The sequence below is a fragment of the Phocoena phocoena genome, chromosome 3, assembly GCF_963924675.1.
Source record: "Phocoena phocoena chromosome 3, mPhoPho1.1, whole genome shotgun sequence".
In the NCBI taxonomy this organism is placed as follows: domain Eukaryota; kingdom Metazoa; phylum Chordata; class Mammalia; order Artiodactyla; family Phocoenidae; genus Phocoena; species Phocoena phocoena.
The window spans coordinates 148,528,362-148,547,142 of record NC_089221.1 but is presented as its reverse complement, the minus strand read 5'-3'; the positions used below and the strand labels follow the sequence as shown (position 1 = coordinate 148,547,142).

Sequence of the window (18,781 nt, the reverse complement as noted above, 5' to 3'; positions counted from 1 at the left end):
AGGTCCATGTTAAATGACACTACGGGGACACAATCAACAAAACCCAGACTGTGGAAAGCTCTAAAAGAAAATGACTCCACTTCTTCAATAAACATTTACAAGAAAAGAAAAAGAGATGGAAGAGGGATCTTTAGATTAATAGTTAAATTTCTTTCGAATCACATCAACCAATTACAGTGTATGGACTTATGAGGATCCTAATTCATATAGATGGTATACGTAAAAACCCACAGAAACAAACAACAAAAGCATGAGATGATGGAGAACTATGAACACTGATTGAATGTAATATTAGGAATGACAGTGGATGTGGTGGTGGTTTAAAAAGATAAAATGGTAAGATGCCTGGAATTTGCTTCAAAATAATCCAGGCCCGTGGGTGTTGGTATACATATAACAGGATTGTTCAAACATGAACTGACTGATGGGTGTACAGGAGTACTAGCTTATACTATTCTTTCTACTTTGAATATGTTTGAAATTTTCTATAGTGAAAAAAAAAATTAGGATGAGATAAAGCTGTATTCAGGCAAAAACAAACAACCAACCAAACAACTAAGAATGATCACCAACGGACCCTCCCAAAAGAAATTCTAAAGGATCAACTTACGGTAGTCAGAGAATGATCACAGAAAATCCAAGATAGCAGAAGGAATAGAGATATCAGAAGGAATAGAGAGCAACAAAGTAGTAAAAATACGTGGGTCAGTGCAAGTAAACAACCATGGGGTAAAATAATGTCATAGGGAGTTTAAAATTATAAAATTTAAATGCAATACAATTATGACAGAAGGAGGGAGCTAACAAAATAAATCCATACACCCAAAAACAAAATTAACAGCCATAAGTGAATTCTTCACTTCTTCTTCACTTCTTCTTCATTCACTTCACTTCTGAAGTGAATTCTTCAGAAGGCACAGAAAAATAATTCCATATGGAAACACAGAAGTTCAAGAAGGGATGAAGAGTACCAGAAATTGAAAATATGTGAGTAAATCTAAATGAATCTTGACTGTATAAAACACTAAAAATAACGTCACATGAAGAGGCCAGCTGTGGTGCCCTCAGAACTCACCAGGAGCTACGTAGGGAAAGATCTATTGCTGCTAGGGGAAGGGAGAAAAAAATGGTGTAATATTTAACTGCATTTTCCCAGCGTATTAGGGTGAGTACTGCTACCTACTGTAACAATTCCCAAAATGTCAGAACTCTCTTTTCCAATGCCATAGTAGCAGTAACATTCAAGATGATGGTGCTCTGAGGGTGCCATGGTGTACACAGAGTAGAAATATAATGTTGTACACGTGAAACTTATTTAATGTTATAAACCAACGTCACACCAATAAAAAATAAATTTAAAAAGTAGATGATGGTTCCCTATCAGTCTTGAGTTCCTCAGTGACTACGCGAAAAGACAGAGGATCTTTCCATGTCCTGGGGGTGAGCACCGTGGATTTTATCTGGGCCTTGAGAGTGAGGGGTTCCTCTCTCCCAGCAGCAGAAAGCTATTGCTTTGAAGAATTTTGCTTTTGCTACTTCTAAGGAAGTAGATGAGACCTTATACTCATCCCCTGGCAGGCACCAACCACCTCCTTCACTCCTGCATCAGCAAGAACTGGCAGTCTCCAGTCTGCTGCCCTGCCCCCAGTTTTTCTCACAGGCTCCCATTGGCGACCCGTGGGAAGGAGTTTGCCAGTGTGCGTGATTGCCCCTTGTGTCTGGGAACTCCAGCTATTCCACACTGACGTGGTATCCCAAACTTTGCCTCTAATGATCTGCTCAAACTTTGGTTAAAGTTTTCTTCACCACCTGTCCAGTGGCTGCCGTTTTCAGCCGTGTTCTGCCAAAGGTCCAATGGTTGGTGTGCCCTCTCTCTCCTTGCAGGGGCTTGTTCTTTGTGAGAATTCACTTTCCTTGGTTGCCTTGTGACCTCAGTTCTTTGATATGCTCAAGAAAAGTTACAGTTTGGTAGATCATCCATCTTCTTTTCTCACTAAGATAGATGCTACATTCTTTGTGGCTATCTATACAGTAAGAAACCATCTTTGTTGTGTTAAAGCCACCAAGACGTTGAGGGTCTTATTGCAGCGAAACAGCCTGTTCAAATGGATACAGTGGTTTTTATCTGCATTTCCCCGATGACTAATGAAGTTGAGCATGTTTACATGGGCATATTTGCCATCTGTATTTTGTTTCAAGACAGAGGCACAGATGTTGATGTAAGGATAGACATTTCCTGTCTTAGATCTAGAAAGACTTCTCCAAGGAGCCATAGTATCATTTTATGGAAAATTGTATTTGGAGACCACAATCTAGGCTCTGCTTAGCTTTTCTGATCTATGAGCCTGTTGGCTTTCTGTTTGGTCTCGTGACCTCTTTCCCTAAGCTCTGCAGTTTAGGATTTGGCAGATGTCTTGAGGGCAAAAGCCTAGAGTAAGATACCACTAGTAGTCACTGGAATGGCTAGAGTTTTTAAAACCTGATGATATCAGTGTGATTGGAGCAACATCACTTGTGGGAATGTAAAGTGATAGAACCACTTTGTAAAATACTTGGACAGCCTCTTAAAAAGTTAACCATATACTTAGCGTGTGATCCGGCAATTGCACTCCTAGGTGCCTCTAGGAAAATGAAAATATATATCCATACAAAGCCTTGTAAACAAATGTTCGTAGTAGCTTTACTCATGATAACAAGACTGGCAACTCAAATGTCCATCAGCAGCTAAATGGATAAACAAATTGTGGTATATCCATACACTACTCAGCAATTAGAAAGAACGAACCACAAATACCTACAACAACATGATGAATCTCAAAAATATGCTGAGTGAAAAGAAGCCAGGCTTAAAAGAGCACTACTGTATGATTCCATTTATATGGTTAACTAGGAAAGATATTTCCAATATATGGTGACAGAAAACATTAGTGGTTGCCTGGGGTGAGGCATGTGAATGGGGACTGACTTACGAAGAAGCATACCTTGGAAACGTTACTTAGCCTCTCTAGAGGGAGATAAAATATCTGCTTTCCAGGAATGCAAGAATGTTTCAATAAATGAAATTTACCATGTCTATAGGCTAGATGAGAAAACTCATGATAAATGCAGAAGAAACATTTGATAAAGTTCTACAGCTATGAGAAAAACTTATTAGCAAATTCCGTATAGCAAGGAACTTTGTGTGAAGGTCTTCTGCCACAATCTTTGGTAAACATCATACTTAAAGGAGAAACTTTAAACCCTTTTCCATCAAATATGGGACCAAGACAAGAATTCCTATTTTCACGGTTACTGTTTAACATAAAGCTAAAGATTCTAGCAAATGCTATAGGAAAGTAGAAGAAATAAGAAGTGTAAAGGGGCTTCCCTGGTAGCACAGTGGTTGAGAGTCCGCCTGCCGATGCAGGGGACATGGGTTCGTGCCCCGGTCCGGGATGATCCCACATGCCACGGAGCGGCTGGGCCCGTGAGCCATGGCCACTGAGCCTGCACGTCCGGAGCCTGTGCTCCGCAACGGGAGAGGCTGCAACAGTGAGAGGCCCACGTACCACAAAAAAAAAAAGAAGTGTAAGGATTGTTACAGCAGAAGCTGTACAAAGACCCGTGACATCTCTCAACTTAGCGGTGTCCTCTTGGCCCTCTAGCAGGGCAGGCTAGAAGTGCTGCCCTAGGGAGCAGCCCTTGGCCAAGGACAGATGAGGTTTAGAGGAAAATTCCCCAGTGTCCTTGACTGTCAGATAGGCTGAGTCTGAAGTGTGTTGCATCATCCTGATCCCCAGAATCCCCCAGTGGGATTAAGCCCCAGTTGGCCACAGCAGTAATCATCTACAAAGTACACCCTTTACTGGCTTCAAGTGTCTCCTGTCTTAGCTTCCCACTCCCTACTCGTGCCTCCTGGCATCACCTCCCAAATAAACTATTTGCATTCAGATTCTTATCTTTGGGGAAATCTAGCCTAAGAATACAGTCAAATGCTTTTTCTGTGACTATCAAGAGTATGTGATTTTCTTCCTTACTTTGTCAATCCAGTGTCTTACTTTAATGGTTTTTATTCCTAGATAGAACCATTCTTTTATTTCTGGATAAACCTTTCTTAGTCATGATGTTTTTATTAGCCTCTGGTTTCATCTTGCTCGTATTCCCCACCCCCACATCTATTTCCTAAGTGAAATTAGTCTACAATTTTCTTTTACTATTCCTACCTAATTGTAGTAAAGCTCATCTCATAAAAATGAGTATATTTCCTTTTTTCTATCTTCTTAAAGTATTTATATGAAGGGAGAGATTATTTGTAAAACCACATAACCTGATGTCTTTCATTGGGGGCAGACTTTAGATTTTTGATTCATTTCTTTATTGGTTATTAGCTTATTTAGGCTTATTTCTTATTGAAATTGTGTCTTTTATATGTCATATCTCATATTTATATATCATTTGTTTATATCATTTATATTTTCTTCTACATGATTACCCATTTCACATAAATTAAAATGTATTCACATAAAATTGTTTAAAATACTGATATCAAAATCTCTACTGTACCTAATATTCTGTCACTTTTTTCATTTTCATTGTCTTAGGGAATATTTTTCTTTCTGCAACTCTTTTTATCTTTTTGACCAGCCTTGTCTGTTGGTTATCTCAGAGATATAGCTTTGGTTTTGTTGAACCTCTCTGATTTCTTACAACTGTACTTAAGTATAATTTACAAATCATAAGATTCAGCCATTTCAAGTATACAATTTAGTGATTTTTTAGTAAACTTGCCAAGTTATTATATCATCACCATAATCCAGTTTTAGAACATTTTCATCACCCCAATAAGACTCCTCATGTCCATTTCAGCCTAGTCCTTGGCAACCATTAATCTGCTTTCTGTCCCTATGGATTTGCCTTTTCTAGACATTGCATACAAATGGAATCATATAACGTGTGCTCTTTTGTGTCTGGCTTCTTTCACTTACAACATTTTTGAGTGAAGCGCTCCATTTTTGTTTCTCATTTCATTTTTTCTGGAGCTATCGCAGAGCCAGTCTCACAGAGTCGTGTGTGGCTTGGCCCGGCTTGGGGATGAACTGGAACTGGGACTCCCAGTCCCAGCCCCTCTAGACTGACCTGTGGTCAGAGCCCCCACCTCCCAGTGGGAAAGCCTCCCCCATTGTGCCCTCACCCCCTTCACAATGTTGGTCAAATGGACTGAAACTAATGAAAGACCGGCCTTCCAGCTTGTTCTGGGAGGTTTAAACTTGGGCTTACTTGGTGAGAGCCCAGTCTTGTGCTGCATTTCCTCCTTTTAGTGATAAAGACCCTCTACGATTGCAACCACTCATTAGGTTGTGGGGACATTTCAAAGTGCTTGGCAACCTTTACTCAGGGCATCCTTTGTGCAGACCACCACCAGTACCCTAGGCTTCTGCATTTGGCTTTCCAAATTTAGAACTATACTTGGTGTTTGCATGCGACTCAGGAAGGGGTGAAAACACCTCAACATGGACCTTCTCCGCAGGGACGTGGTCTATTGGAGTGTGACATTCCCCGAGACTCAATTTGCTTATGTGGGAGAGTTACCATAATAAGCTTTACAGGTTGCCCACCTGCCCACCCCTCAGCACTCGCTGCTTGGAAACTACTTAGATTTAGATACAAGTGTTAACTGTCCTAGAGACAGTTAACAGTAGCAGGTGGAAAACGGACAGGATCGAGGATGATGGTGGTCAAAGAAAACTTCAATTCTATGTATAATGAGCTTATTTTTAAAAATTGTAAAATTAAGAATAAGGAAGTTTTTTTACCTAATATGCAGATATATCTGAAGATCCATCAGGAAGCATGTGATAAGTAAGTCCCCACGGAGCGCTCTCTCTTAGCCCTGTAATCCTGGCCAGTTGGTGGATCTCGGTGGGGCAGAGCCCCTGGGAAGCAGGAAGCGAGCCGGGGAGCCTGGGTTTTCAGGGACTGACCGCCGCCGCAAGGGCGCAGCATTTCCCGCGCTAGGAGGCAGCACCACGCCGAGCAATCCGCACCGGATCCGCCCGCAGGATGTGCAGCCCGGGGCTAGTGCCCTCGCCCGCCGGGCGCCCCCACCTGAAAAGTGGGCGCGAGCAGAGCAGCCGCGCGGGGCCGTTGCGGGGCGGATTCAATGATTAATGCCTGTTCGCCTTTTTGGTCTTTGGACAGCAATCAGTGGGCGCTCCCGACTAACCAGTCTGCTTCCCCTTTCGCTCCCGCAGAAATTTTGGGAGCCACGAGACACGGTGGGCCTCCCAGACCCGGTATGGTCCCGCCGAAGGGTCCACTAAGCTCGCCAAAGCCTAGTCCGTGGCTCGCGGGCGTGCGGCGCGCGGGGGACTACAGTTTCCAGAGTGCCCTGCGGCGACGGGCGGAGCCGGGGAGCGCCCGCAGCCAATTAGGGGGTCTCCGGGCGCTGCCGGGGAGCGGCAGGTGGAGTCGGGCCGATGGGCGGGAGCGGGGCCGGGTCCCCGGAACGCGTCCCGGGGCTTGCGGGCTGGGCTGGGGCGCGGCGCGAATTGGGTCTACATCGGGAGGCGGCCCGGCGATTGGACCGAGCGGGGGCGGGGACCGCGGCCGCCTGCGCGGTTCCGGGTGCTCCCGCCGCGCGCAGCCCAGGGCGCACTTGACCGGGGTCTGGCTGCGGGGAAGGGCGGGTCTGGGGAGAACCCCAGAGCGCCGCGGCGTCCTCCAGCCCCTCCCTCGCGGCCGCCGGAGCTACAGCCCGAGCCGGCTCCACCTCGCCCGCCGGCTCGCGTGCCCTCAGCCATGGCTTTCGCCAATTTCCGCCGCATCCTGCGCCGGTCTACCTTCGAGAAGAGAAAGTCCCGCGAATATGAGCACGTCCGCCGGGACCTGGACCCCAACGAGGTGTGGGAGATCGTGGGCGAGCTGGGCGATGGTGCCTTCGGCAAGGTTTACAAGGTGAGGGCGCTGTGTTTGGTGGTGCGTGGCTCGGGGCGCGTGGAGCGGCTCCGGAAGGAAGGGGCGCTGGCCCTGGTCAGTCTCGGCCACGGCTCGGGAGAACGCAGAGGGCTGCCCGGCCCTGAACTCGGAGTCCCGGGGTCCCGTCCTGGTGATCCTTGTTCTTCGTTGGGGTCGGGGGTGGGGTATCCTGACACAGCCCGGCTGAGTCCCTGCGTGCCGGACGCCCCCTCCGGGCACGGCTGCTGCCCCCGAGCTAAGTTTCTGAGCACTTCCTGTGCGCCCTGCACGGCTCTCGGCGCCGCAGGGGGAGAAAAAGGGGGCGCTTATAGGACTTTAGCATCCGAGACGAGGCATCCGCGGTAAAACTGATACTAGGCATACTTTTTAAGGGAGGCCACTCAGATTCTGTGAGAGTGCCGAGGCGCTGGGGGCAGAGAAACTCGGCTGCGTCTGGAAGGGTTGAGTCCGGTGAAGCTGGGGACACACCTGAAGACGAGCCAGAGACGGGAGAGACAGGAGGCGGAGGGGGGTGTTATCTAGAGTGAGAGGTTAGGCATGGAAATGTGGTCTGGGGCTGGGCAGAGGGGAAAGTCAGGGCCTCGTGAATCCTGCGCTTAGGGGTCAGATTTGAGTATGTGGATGAGTCACAGCTGGGGAGTCTCCCAGTCTGAAGTCACCTTTCCCTAGAAGAATGAAAGGCCAGAGAGCTTTTGTGGAGGGGTGGGTGGGGCAGAGCTGATTATTTGTAGACACGTTTGCAGCAGGCCATTGTCGGGTTTCTGGTCCTGAGAACACATTCTGAGTTGCTCAGTTGTATTGGGGGCCCAAACACTTAGAGCTTGACTCCACGCTTTCCCTGATCTCCTTTCCCCCAGGAAGCTCTTTACTGAGAGAAACCCACATGTTAAGCTGGTGGTTTCTACAGGAGGGCACCTCCTTCCTAAGCCACCATCACCTTCTTTGGGGCTCCTGTAGCTTGTAGATCACTCTGACCCCAGGGTTTCCCTTTTAGGAGCCTGGACCACAGAGAGAGCTTCTCTAGGCCACCCCTGGTCAAGACTTGCTCTCTTTGCCTTGAAAGTGGTGGAGAGCCTAATCACCAAAGTGTAGTCCCTGGAGGAGTACCACCAGCATCACCTGGGAGCTCGTTAGAAATGCAGAATCTCGGGCCCCACCCTAGACCTAATAAATAATAAAGTAGGGTCTGCATTTTAACAGATGCCCAGATCCCCCTGATTAGAATCCCCCATGTTAGGTGCGCTTTAAGTTTGAGAAACATTGCTCTAGGGGCAATTTTTAAGTCACCCAGGCCCCTCAGGGTGCCTGTTTTGTTCCCTTACCACCTCCCCAAGGAGCCAGCACTTCCTTTTACAGGGTGAAAGCCCCACTGGAGCAAAGGTTTTGTGGTTGGAAGGCTGGCCTCTGTGACACTCATACCTGTGGCTCTCAGCTGCCTTGATTTGCTGCCTTTCTCTGCCTGAGGGTTCTGCACGTATTCCAGGGCCCTCAGCACATACTTCACTGGCACATCTTTTCTTTCCCCTTCTCAGAGCTGCCTCTTCCTCCTAGCGGCACCAGGAAACTGTCCTCAGTCTTGCGGCCCCGCCGGACACCCCACCGGTGTACTTGCCTTCCCCTGAAGGAGCCTGCTCTGCCAGGTGTGCTCTGACCACCGTGAGAACAGCTGGACCCTTGGTCAGCTCACCACATCCCCCGCTTTCTCCAGAAGGTTAAGTTGGTGTTTTTAGTGCATGATGTTTTTCTGTTAGGGGCGGACTTTCCATTGCAGTCTTGTCCCTGTCCCCTAATGAATCCTGGCTTCATAAGGTTCATTTTCTTTCAAACCTAAATGCAGAACTTTGCTTCTAGGCTGGTAAGATTTCCCCTTGTCAGTTTCGACTGTCATTTCCTCCTGCTTTAGCCCCATAAAACTCCCTTACAGCTCTGAAAGTTTCATACAAAGGAGCATCTGATTCGCAAGTTATTTTGTCTCCTCCTGGTTCTCCAGAGCACGTGAACCCTGTTAAAAGTGAGTCTAGTGCTCAAAGCTGTGAGCCGGCTGCACCACAAGCCCCTCCCCACCACCTCCGAACCCATGATTTTCTCATAATTAAGACAAGGGGAAGGTAGATCAGGAGAGCTGTGTGATGGCTGACACACCTGGACATTTATTAGGTTCCCTGCCTGGCCTTAGTGTGTGACCCTCTCTGATCTAACCCAACCCCATGTTACACGCAGGAATACGGGGGCTCAGGGAAAGGAAGGGACTAGAACCCAAGGCTCTGGGCTTAGTTACCAGCTAAGGAAGACCTGTCTTGGATCAGAGATCCCTGTGACCTCGTCTCCTATCCTGAAAAAGTGCTGCTTAGGCCCTTAGAGTTGAAGTTGAAGCAGGTGTTGCTTTACTAAAGATTCTAATGAGGGACCATAACTCCTTCCCACTTCTTTGTTCCCTGGCATGGCCATTTCAGCAGCACAGGCCAGAGGTTCCATCTAGGTTTTATGTCTGGGACCAGAACTTCCATTTTGACGTGGCACCTTGGTAACCAGTTGGCTGCGAGCTGGTGAAGTGATGGCCAGCAGCACCTCCTCTCCCTGTCCTAGAGCTAGCAGATTTTTCTCCTGGCAGCCTAGGTGGTGAAGGCCTTTCTGAGGATTTCGCTGGTGTAAGAAGCCATAGGAATCCCAATTTGTCAAAGGCTCATCAGAAGAGGACTCCAATTACAGATTTCCCGAGGAGTGTCTTGCAGAGGGTCAAAGCCTAATGTCTTGAGACATTAGTGTCTCACGATGTGGAGCCTCTTTTTCCCTCTTCTCCCTGATAAATCATCAGTTGATCTCGGGAGAGAAAGAGGCTGGTAGGATTGATTTTTTGCAGTCAAGTTCATGCTCACCTACTCCTTAAGTGATTTCAAAAGAAAATCATTTCTCGTTCATTACTAGATACAAAGTAAAAGTCACAAGCTATATAGTTTCAAAATTCTTGCCCTTAATAATAATCTTTACTCTAAAGACAAGATGGAGGGTTGAATGGAAGAAACTGCTTTCAGCAGGGTGTGCCTGCTGTCCTAGCTGTGGGTGAAACAGGTACTTATGTGCTGAACAGAGACAGGGAGCATGGGGGCGTGAAAGAGTTGGGTTAACAGGCTGAGATGATTTTTCTGCTTCTTGAAAATTGCTTTAGCGTCTTATGTTGTCTTTAAGCTTTTAAAAGGTTTATGATTTTGCAAAATTAGGTGTATAGTACAAATTTGTTTTTCATTAAAAAGAAAAACATTACCTTAAGTCCCATCAGTTGCTGTTGACATTTTGATATATTTCCTTCCAGACTTAATCGATTTTTATGGAGAAAAAAATTTTTTTAATGTAGGGTTGTAATAATACACACCTACAGTGTTTTATGTTATCTTTCATTCCTAAAGCCTCTTCCTGTGTTATTCTGAATGCTTCACATATACCTTCTGGGATGGCTCAGTGCCCCCATGATTTTAATCTTATTGGATATTTAAGTAATTCCTACCCCCCCATTTTCTTTTTACTATTAACAAGTTAAAATTTTTTTAAAAATAAATTTATTTTTGGCTGCACTGCGTCTTTGTTGCTGCATGCAGGCTTTTCTCTAGTTGTGGCGAGTGGGGGCTGCTCTTCGTGTGGTGCGTGGGCTTATCGCTGTGGCTTCTCTTGTTGCAAGGCACGGGCTCTAGGCACACAGGCTTCAGTAGTTGTGGCATGCGGGCTCAGTAGTTGTGGCTCACGGGCTCTAGAGCACAGGCTCAGCACTTGTGGCACACGGCCTTAGTTGCTCTGCAGCATGTGGGATCTTCCTAGGCCAGGGCTCGAACCAGTGTCCCCTGCATTGGCAGGCGGATTCTTAACCACTGCACCACCAGCGAAGCCCAACAAGTTAAAATTGATTAAATGCTTACCATGTGCCAGGCGCTGTGCTAAGCCCTTTACACAATACCGTCAGGTCTGCTGTAATGTAAATATGCCTTCCTAAAAATCCCTGAATTGTGCAAAACATGCAACAAAAATCAGAGGCCTTGTGAGAAAAATGGGGCTAAGGGCACAACACTCAAAAACTTCATCAGCACATTAGAAAAAAATAAAGATAGGAACCTAAGAAACAAGTAGCACCGTTTTACACAAGTTTCGCAGATAAGAAAGACAAAATTATCACAATAAATACAACACTGAACTGGGAAAGAGGTCTGCAAGGATGCTTGTGGCTGTGGGTGGGAAGCATTGCAGTATGTGAAGCTGTGGAAGGAGGGTTATCTGAAAAGAGGGTTGTCTGAAATCAGGGGGCACGTTGGACCCCCACATGGGGTGGGTGTGGCTTAAAGGTTGCTGAGAGATGTTTGAGGTGCCTGTGCCATTTGTGCATTCCTTTGCTGCTTGGCTCATCTGGGTGAAGTTTTCTGCGTTCACCCAGTGTTTCTGGCAGACAGAACAGAACATAAGCAAATGTGAATTTAGCGTTTTGATAAAATTGTTCCCTAATACATCAGTGGCGTTGGAACAAAACTGGCAGTTTTTAAAGTAAACTTTATAGCAAAGCTGACTGTATATTTTTATTTATTTATTTTTGGCTGCATTGGGTCTTTGTTGCTGCGCACAGGCTTTCTCTAGTTGCGGCGAACGGGGGCTACTCTTCGTCGCGGTGCGTGGGCTTCCCATTGCGGTGGCTTCTCTTGTTGTGGAGCACAGGCTCTAGGCACCCAGGCTTCAGTAGTTGCGGCACGCGGGCTTCAGTAGTTGTGGTTCACGGGCTCTAGAGCGCAGGCTCAGTAGTTGTGGCGCATGGGCTTAGTTGCTCCGTGGCGTGTGGGGTCTTCCTGGACCAGGGCTCGAACCCATGTCGCCTGCATTGGCAGGCGAATTCTTAACTACTGCACCACCAGGGAAGCCCTAGGCTGACTCTATATTGATGAACAGCTTTGCTTGTAAAGTTTTTATATTTTAAATCATTTTTTTATGCTAGACTCCTAGAAGGGAGTTACTCGGTTGAGGGAGTGATGCATGGCTCTTTGAGGGTAGTTTTTAAAAGAAAATGAGATAAGTTAATAGAAGCCCCCTTCGCCCCTTGCCTTCGCTTAAGAGCCAATCCCCGAGTCCTCTGGGACCCTGCAGAAACCCGGGATCTTGGCAGCAGCTGCCCCACGGGTGGGGACCTCAGGTGCCCCCGGGCTCAGAGAGCCATTGTTAACCCCCATCCTTCGGGTGCCATATCCTGCCCTGCCACCCAGTGCAGACAAAGCTGAGGTTCTGAGCCCGCCCCGGCCAGGCCTGCTCCTTTCCCCTCATCTCTGCCTAAGAGTTTTAAAGCCTGGGTTTCCGCTTCCTCCTTCCTCCGGGGTCTGCCGAGGTCTCCCGTGCGCCTCCCCTCCTCCTCCGGAAAGAGCTCTGCCCCCAGGCAGTAACCTTATTTCCGCTCAGTCTAGTGTTTTTAAACACAAGTCCATGCTATTGTGAGTGGGTTCCTGGCTGGGTCCTAAAACCAAGGTGGCCGGAGCTTCCTGGGGATGTTGCCTGCCCAGGGGGTCTGCCTGGGTCTGGAGGGGCAGATTTAGCACTGGCCGCCCTGAGACTTGTTCTGGCTGGGTCTAGAGCAGGCCAGGGTGAAGTGAGCTAAACAACTAACAGTGCCCCCAGCCTTCACCTCCATCCAGGGTCCCCTGGCCTCCCGAGGTTACCCGGACTAGGGGGAAATCCCCAGGGGCTGCCGCCCCACAGGCCCCGAGAAAACAGCCCAGGATGGTCACTCCCAGGCCCAGCTCCTGCTGAGGCCAGTGGAGTAGGGTGGTTAAGGGAAGCAACTGGGGCTCAGGAGGATCTGGGTTGTAACCCCAGACAAGTGATTCCCCCGTCTTCTGAGCCTCAGACTCTTTTGTCTGTAAAACGGAGGTGAAAATTTGGAGGACGATGGAGGACGAGATGAGCTAGGGAGGTGTAATACATCCGGCACCTGATCTCCATCCAGGAAGTGGGCAGGAAAGGATGGTAGTTCATTATGGTTGATGCTCTTGCTATCAAATGGAGAAGGTCCTGGCCAGTTACTGCAGCTGAACTGGGGACAAGCAGAAGGCCTTCGGTGTTTGTAGCTTGTCCATGATACCAGGCTCCCCACCTTACTGACATTTGGGGCAGCTGATTCTTTGCTGTGGGGGCTGCCTGTGTATTATAGGATGTTAGCGGCATCTCTGGCTTCTACCCACAAAAGTACCACCACTGCCGGCACCTCCCCCTCCACCCGCAGTTGCGAAAAATGTCTCTGGACAAGGCCACATGTCCCCTGGGGGACAAGATCACTCCCGTGGCGCACTGCTGCCTCATACAAATGAATGTGCCTCGATTCAGTTCATCAAACAGGCCGCGTTCACCTGTGTGTATCACATCCCTGGGGGTGTGTGATGAAAGACTCGGGCCTCACAGCCAGGCAGACCAGGCTTTCAATCTTGGCTGCCCCACTTCGCCGCTGTGTGAAGTCAGGCGAGTGGCTTGTCTCTGAGCCTCAGTTTCCCCATGTGTCCAGTGGGGCCGAGACCAGTACTCACCCCACAGAGCAGCTGTGAGAATCAGACCGGTAGCTCATAGGTGCTCAGGATGGGCCAGGCGCCTGCCACCCCTGCTGTTTTCAGGGCCACACGGCGGGGGGAGGAAAAGAAAGCTCTGCCAGGGTGAGCGAGCTGTAGCGGGACCAAGATGGGGCTAGAGTGAGAAGGGACGGCTTCCACCGGGCGGGGCGGGTGGGATGGGATAGAAGGCTGGAGGGAAGGAAGTCTGGGCCAGGAGAGAGGCCAGACAGTGAGGCCTGCCTGAGCTTGTCCCCTGGTGGCCCTTGAGCCAGGAAGGGCCTGCAGATGGGTTTGTGTGGCTCCCACGGTGGCTGAACCAAGTTTGAAGTGATTGCAAGCATTTTGAGATCAGAAGAGTTCCCATAAGAGCCCTGGTCCCTGTCTTGTGTGGAACTATCAGATGTGCTGGTACCGCCCACGTGTACTCCTGGGGGGCCACATCTGCTGGAAGTGAGGGGCAGCCTCTGGGGCAGCGCTGTCCAAGGGTTATGTAACAGGAGGCGCGTGTGCGACTTACAATGTTCTAGTAGCCTCATTCAAACAAGGAAAAACACCAGGAGAAATGAATTTCAATAGTATATTTTAATTATCCCAGTATTTCCAAAGTATGATCATTTCGGCATATAATCAATACAAAGAAAGAGTTATTTAAAGTTCTCATTCCATACTAAGTCTTTGAAATTGGTGTGCGTTTGGCATTTACAGTGTGTCTCGGTGTAGACCAGCCACGGTTCAGGGGCTCGGTAGTGACCTTGGCTGCTATACTGGGCAGCGCAGATCTGGCCTCTCTGTCCGCCAGCACCTGGTGCCCTCCCCCTGGTCCACTGTACACATTTCAAATGCCTCCTCAAGCCCAGCAGTCAGTGGGTTTGGGAGCTGGGCTCGGCCTGGAGAGCTGGTCAGGGTGGGCCAGGTCTAGAACAGTGTGTGGGAGCCAAGTCAAGAGAGCCTTGAGTGCCAAGTTGAGGGATTTGAATATGGCGGTTACCGTCCTGCCTGCTCCAAGCCTCCGGGGTCTGACCAGGTCATGAGGTCAGCCTTGTGTGGTGTTAGCGAAGAGTGATCTTTGGATGGTCACCAGATGGGGAGTGGCTTGCCCACACAATTGGGGGATGCCAGAGCCAGGAATCCTGGCTGCCCAAGGTCAGGGTAGCCACTGATGAGTGAAGGCTGGGACAGAGTGGCCACGTCTTGGTGGCTGGAGCTGGTGGGGGTGGGAGGAGGACCAGAGCTGTGGTTGGAGCCCAAGTTAGAGTCCAGGGAGGGGAAGTGACTGATGGAAGGGGACTAGCTCGAGAGGGAGATGTTGTACGTGGGTGAGAGGCATGGAGGATTCTAGAGAATTAGGCCTGGTAGTCAGTAAGGAAAGAGAGCAGAGTTGGTGAGATGGGAGGGGAAGCTCACGTTTGCCAGGGACTAGAGACGGTCTGGGAACTTGGATGCGATCCTGGATCCTGGAGTTAAAGCCTGGCCCTCCCTCTTGCAGGTTATGTGATCCTGAGAAGAGTACTTACCTGTGCCTCGGTTTCTTTAGTTGCAGAAAGGTACTACTTCATAGGGTTGTTGGAGTGTGAAATAGCCCATGTACACCACTTAGTCCAGGACTCTGGGAAAGCTCACATGGGTGTTAGTCACTAGCATGATCAGCTGAACACCTGCTACATGTCAGGCACCGTGGGTTCCCAGGTGAACAAGATAAATGAGTGGGGAGTTGACTCTTGCTCCATTCATTTTTTTTTGGCCTCACCGTGCAGCATGCAGGATCCTAGTTCCCCAACCAGGGATTGAACCCATACCTGCTGCAGTGGAAGCACGGAGTCTTAACCACTGGACCGCCAGGGAAGTCCCACTCCGTTCTTATCTGTTCATCATTCCATCCTGTATTCTTCTACCAGCCCCATGAAAAGCAGGAGTTAGTATCCCCACCTGATGATGCAGAAGCCCAGAGAGGTACAGTGACTTGCTCAGCACGCACAGCTCTTCCGTGGCAAAGTTGGGACTTAAACCCAGATATCTCTGGCCAGGAGCCTCTGCCTTTTCTGCTGTACAATACAGAGGGGAAGACAAACGGGCTTATTGGGAGGAGAGGGTCCAGGGTCCCTTCAGTGTGGCATCTCCTGTGGCCTTGACATTTGTGAGCCCAGGAATGTGCCCCTTCTTCGGGCCTGCCTCAGCCTCCACTGAATCTGAGCCCTGGGATGGCGATGGTGGCCTCTAATGCGGAGGAAGTGGTGATGGTCTTGGGCAGGGCTAGCAGAGGAAGTGGCAGGGGAAGGGGGCGGTGTCAGGGTGGGGAAGCTGGGTGCTCCTGAGGCCCTTGTGGGCCCTAAGGTGCCGAGCACTCTTGTAGGCTGCCAGCAGGGAGGGAGGGATAGGCAGGGAGGAAGGGACTTGCAAAAGAGCTTCCTCCTTCCACCCCCTCCTCCCGCTCTCCATGTGCTCACTCTTCTTTCTCTTCCCCTTTCTCTCTGCTTTCCCCTTTGCTACAATTTTTTTTCTTCCTTCTCCTATAGCTTATTTTTTCCTCCTAAGAACAGACTGTACCAGAACCGGAATTCAAGCCCTAAGGGTGGCAGGTGGAGGGTTAACCACTATGCTGGTGACTAAAGAGTTAACATTAGCCAGCCTCCAAGTCTAAGGAGGATGGGGGGCCACTGAGAGCAGTTGAAGGAAGCACAGCCTTTTCTGCCTCAGGACCTTTGCACTTGCTGGTCCCTCTGCCTGCCGCTCTCTTCCGATGACTGCACAGCTGGCTCCTTCTCATCCTCTGGGTCTCAACTCCCATGTTCCCTCCTGACCGCAGTGACAGCTCCCTGCTGATTTCCTTCAAGCCTCCTGTCACAAACTGGGATTCTCTTGTGTGTCTCCTTGTTTATTTTCTTTCCTCTCTGGAGAATGTCAGGTCCTGGAGAGCAGGGAATTATCCATCTTTTGTGGATAACAGGTATGTAGTAGATACTGAGTTAATAACTGCTGAATGAACAAACGAATTGTAGTAAATGCCAGACCCAGGCTCCCCCTGCCTCTCTTTAGGCAGGCCAGCACTGTGGTGATGAGTGCAGGCACTGAAATCAGTTCTGAGCTTTCTCCTGGCTTTGCTGCCTGCTTGCTGTGTGACCTTGGGAAAGTCACCTCACCTCTCTGAGGCTCAGTATCTTGAGCTGTACAATGGGGATCAAAATAGTGCTTCCCTCAGGGAATTTGTGAAGATGGAGACGTGTGGCCAACCCTGACACCATGCCCAGCGTGGAGGAAGGAGAAGTGCATGGGACTGTCGTCATTGTGATGATGATGTTCTCTGCGGGTTGACTAGATTGCCTGGCCTGGCTTTCTGGAGATTGACAGGCAGATTCCCTTGAGGCTCGTGGTCCACCTCCCCTTGCTTGTTACACTGGAGGCTGCTCCTGGGTAGACGCTGGTGTGTCGAGTCCCGGGGATCAGCCTAAAGCTTACGGCTGTGTAATGAGGATGAACATGGTTCAGTGACAGTAAAGAAGGCTCCATCCAGCCTTTGAGAAGTTCCCTGCCCGGGGAGGGCAGTCTCAGCTCCATGCCCCCCGCCCTGTGACCATTTGGTCCAGGATAGCCAAGGCCATCCTGGGTGGCCAGAAGAGCAGCATTCATGGCCTGGAGGGAGAAGCCAATGCCGGTGCCTTACTTCCCTTCGCCCTCCTTCCTGGAAAGCTCCAGCCTGTCTTGTCTGGCAGCCCAGACCCAATTCTTGGCCCTCTGAGGTGGTTGTCACAAAGCTGGCTTTGTCGCCCTGAGGAATGACCCCATCAGAGCTGGCATGCCTCTCTGTTGGGCTTTGAGATTCTTTCTACCTTTTTTTTTTTTTTTTTTGCGGTATGCGGGCCTCTCACTGTTGTGGCCTCTCCCGTTGCGGAGCACAGGCTCCAGACACGCAGGCTCAGCGGCCATGGCTCACGGGACCAGCCGCTCCGCGGCATGTGGGATCTTCCCGGGCCGGGGCACGAACCCGTGTCCCCTGCATCGGTAGGCGGACTCTCAACCACTGCGCCACCAGGGAAGCCCTCTTTCTGCCTTTGGTTTGCATCTTGGTGGGCTCTGGTGCCAGACTGGGTAGGCCTAGTTCTTTCTCAAGCCTCTTTTTCCTTCGAGTGCCTACAACACCCCCGCACCCACTTCGAGGTGACAGCTGGGGCTGAGGAGAGGTGACTGGTGTGCCTCCGTTCATGAGGAATCTGGAACCCCAAGCACCAGTGCCAACCTCTGTCCCCCATCCTGAGCTTCTGATCTGTCTGCAGGACCGCCTGCAGAGACCATCAGGGTGCACCTCAGAAGACCCCTGAATCACCCCACACCTCCCACAAGAGTCCTCCTCAGAGGCTCTGGACTGGGTGATGCCCTTCATCCCATGAGTCCCAGCAAGGCCATTGTTTTTGCTGAGTGACCTTGGGCAAGTGATGTCACCCCTCTGAGCCTCAGTTTCCTTTTCTGAAAAAGGGGGATAATACAGTCCCTTTCATAGGTGGGACCAAAGTGTCTTTACACCTGCAAACTTACGAGGCCAGTGCCTAAGGGCACACAGCAAAACTGACCCAGGCTTGGCCTCACATCTCAGTGCTATCTAGGGTACCCACCTGTGTGACCCGTGAGGCCTGGAGTGACCCTGCCACTTGGAGACCTGTCTGGCAACCTGTAAATCAAGTCTCAGGCTTTTGGACGCAGCACCCTGTGACTGGGGTAGAGAGCCCAACGACAGGGGATTGGGTAGACCTACGGTGGGCCCACCATTCAGTCTGCAGTAGTTGGAGGGGATGCTGTGGAAGGTGTTTTGTGATCGGAAGGGCTGTTCGTGGCATATTGCTAAGTAAAAAGGAGAATGACAGATCAATGTATATAGTTGAATCCCAGTTTTATGAAGTATGCAAGGACACATTTGTGGAGAGAGAGAGACAAGCATGAGTGGACAGTCGTGGGGCGTGCACTACGGCCCAGCCCTGCTCTAAGCGTCTTTGACTTATTAACCCACTGAATGCTCACAACAGCCCATGAGGCGGAAACTGCTAACATCTTTATTGTACCAAGCAGGAAAGTGAGGGACAGAGAGGTCACGTAAGTCCCCTGGGGTCACACAGCTGGGAGGTGTTAGGGTGGGGTTCCAGACAAGTCCAGGTGCCTCTGTACTGTGGAATCCTGGGAGGAGGTGCTCCAAGATGCTTAAAGCGGTTGTCTCTGCGACGATGCCTAGTTTGATTTTCTTCTTTGTACCAGTATGTTTTGAAGATGCTCTTTAACGAGTG

At 49.7% G+C, this 18,781-nt stretch overlaps 1 protein-coding gene across 1 annotated transcript in view; it reads left to right on the top strand.

Annotated features, from left to right (window-relative positions):
- The first annotated feature begins 6,747 nt into the window (after positions 1 to 6,747).
- Positions 6,748 to 18,781, top strand: part of STK10 (serine/threonine kinase 10) — a 118,563-nt gene continuing 106,529 nt past the window's right edge. The window contains exon 1 of the mRNA XM_065873917.1: positions 6,748 to 6,933. Coding sequence (XP_065729989.1) covers positions 6,778 to 6,933 — 156 coding nt within the window. The 5' untranslated portion in view covers positions 6,748 to 6,777. The remainder of the gene's footprint in view (positions 6,934 to 18,781) is intronic.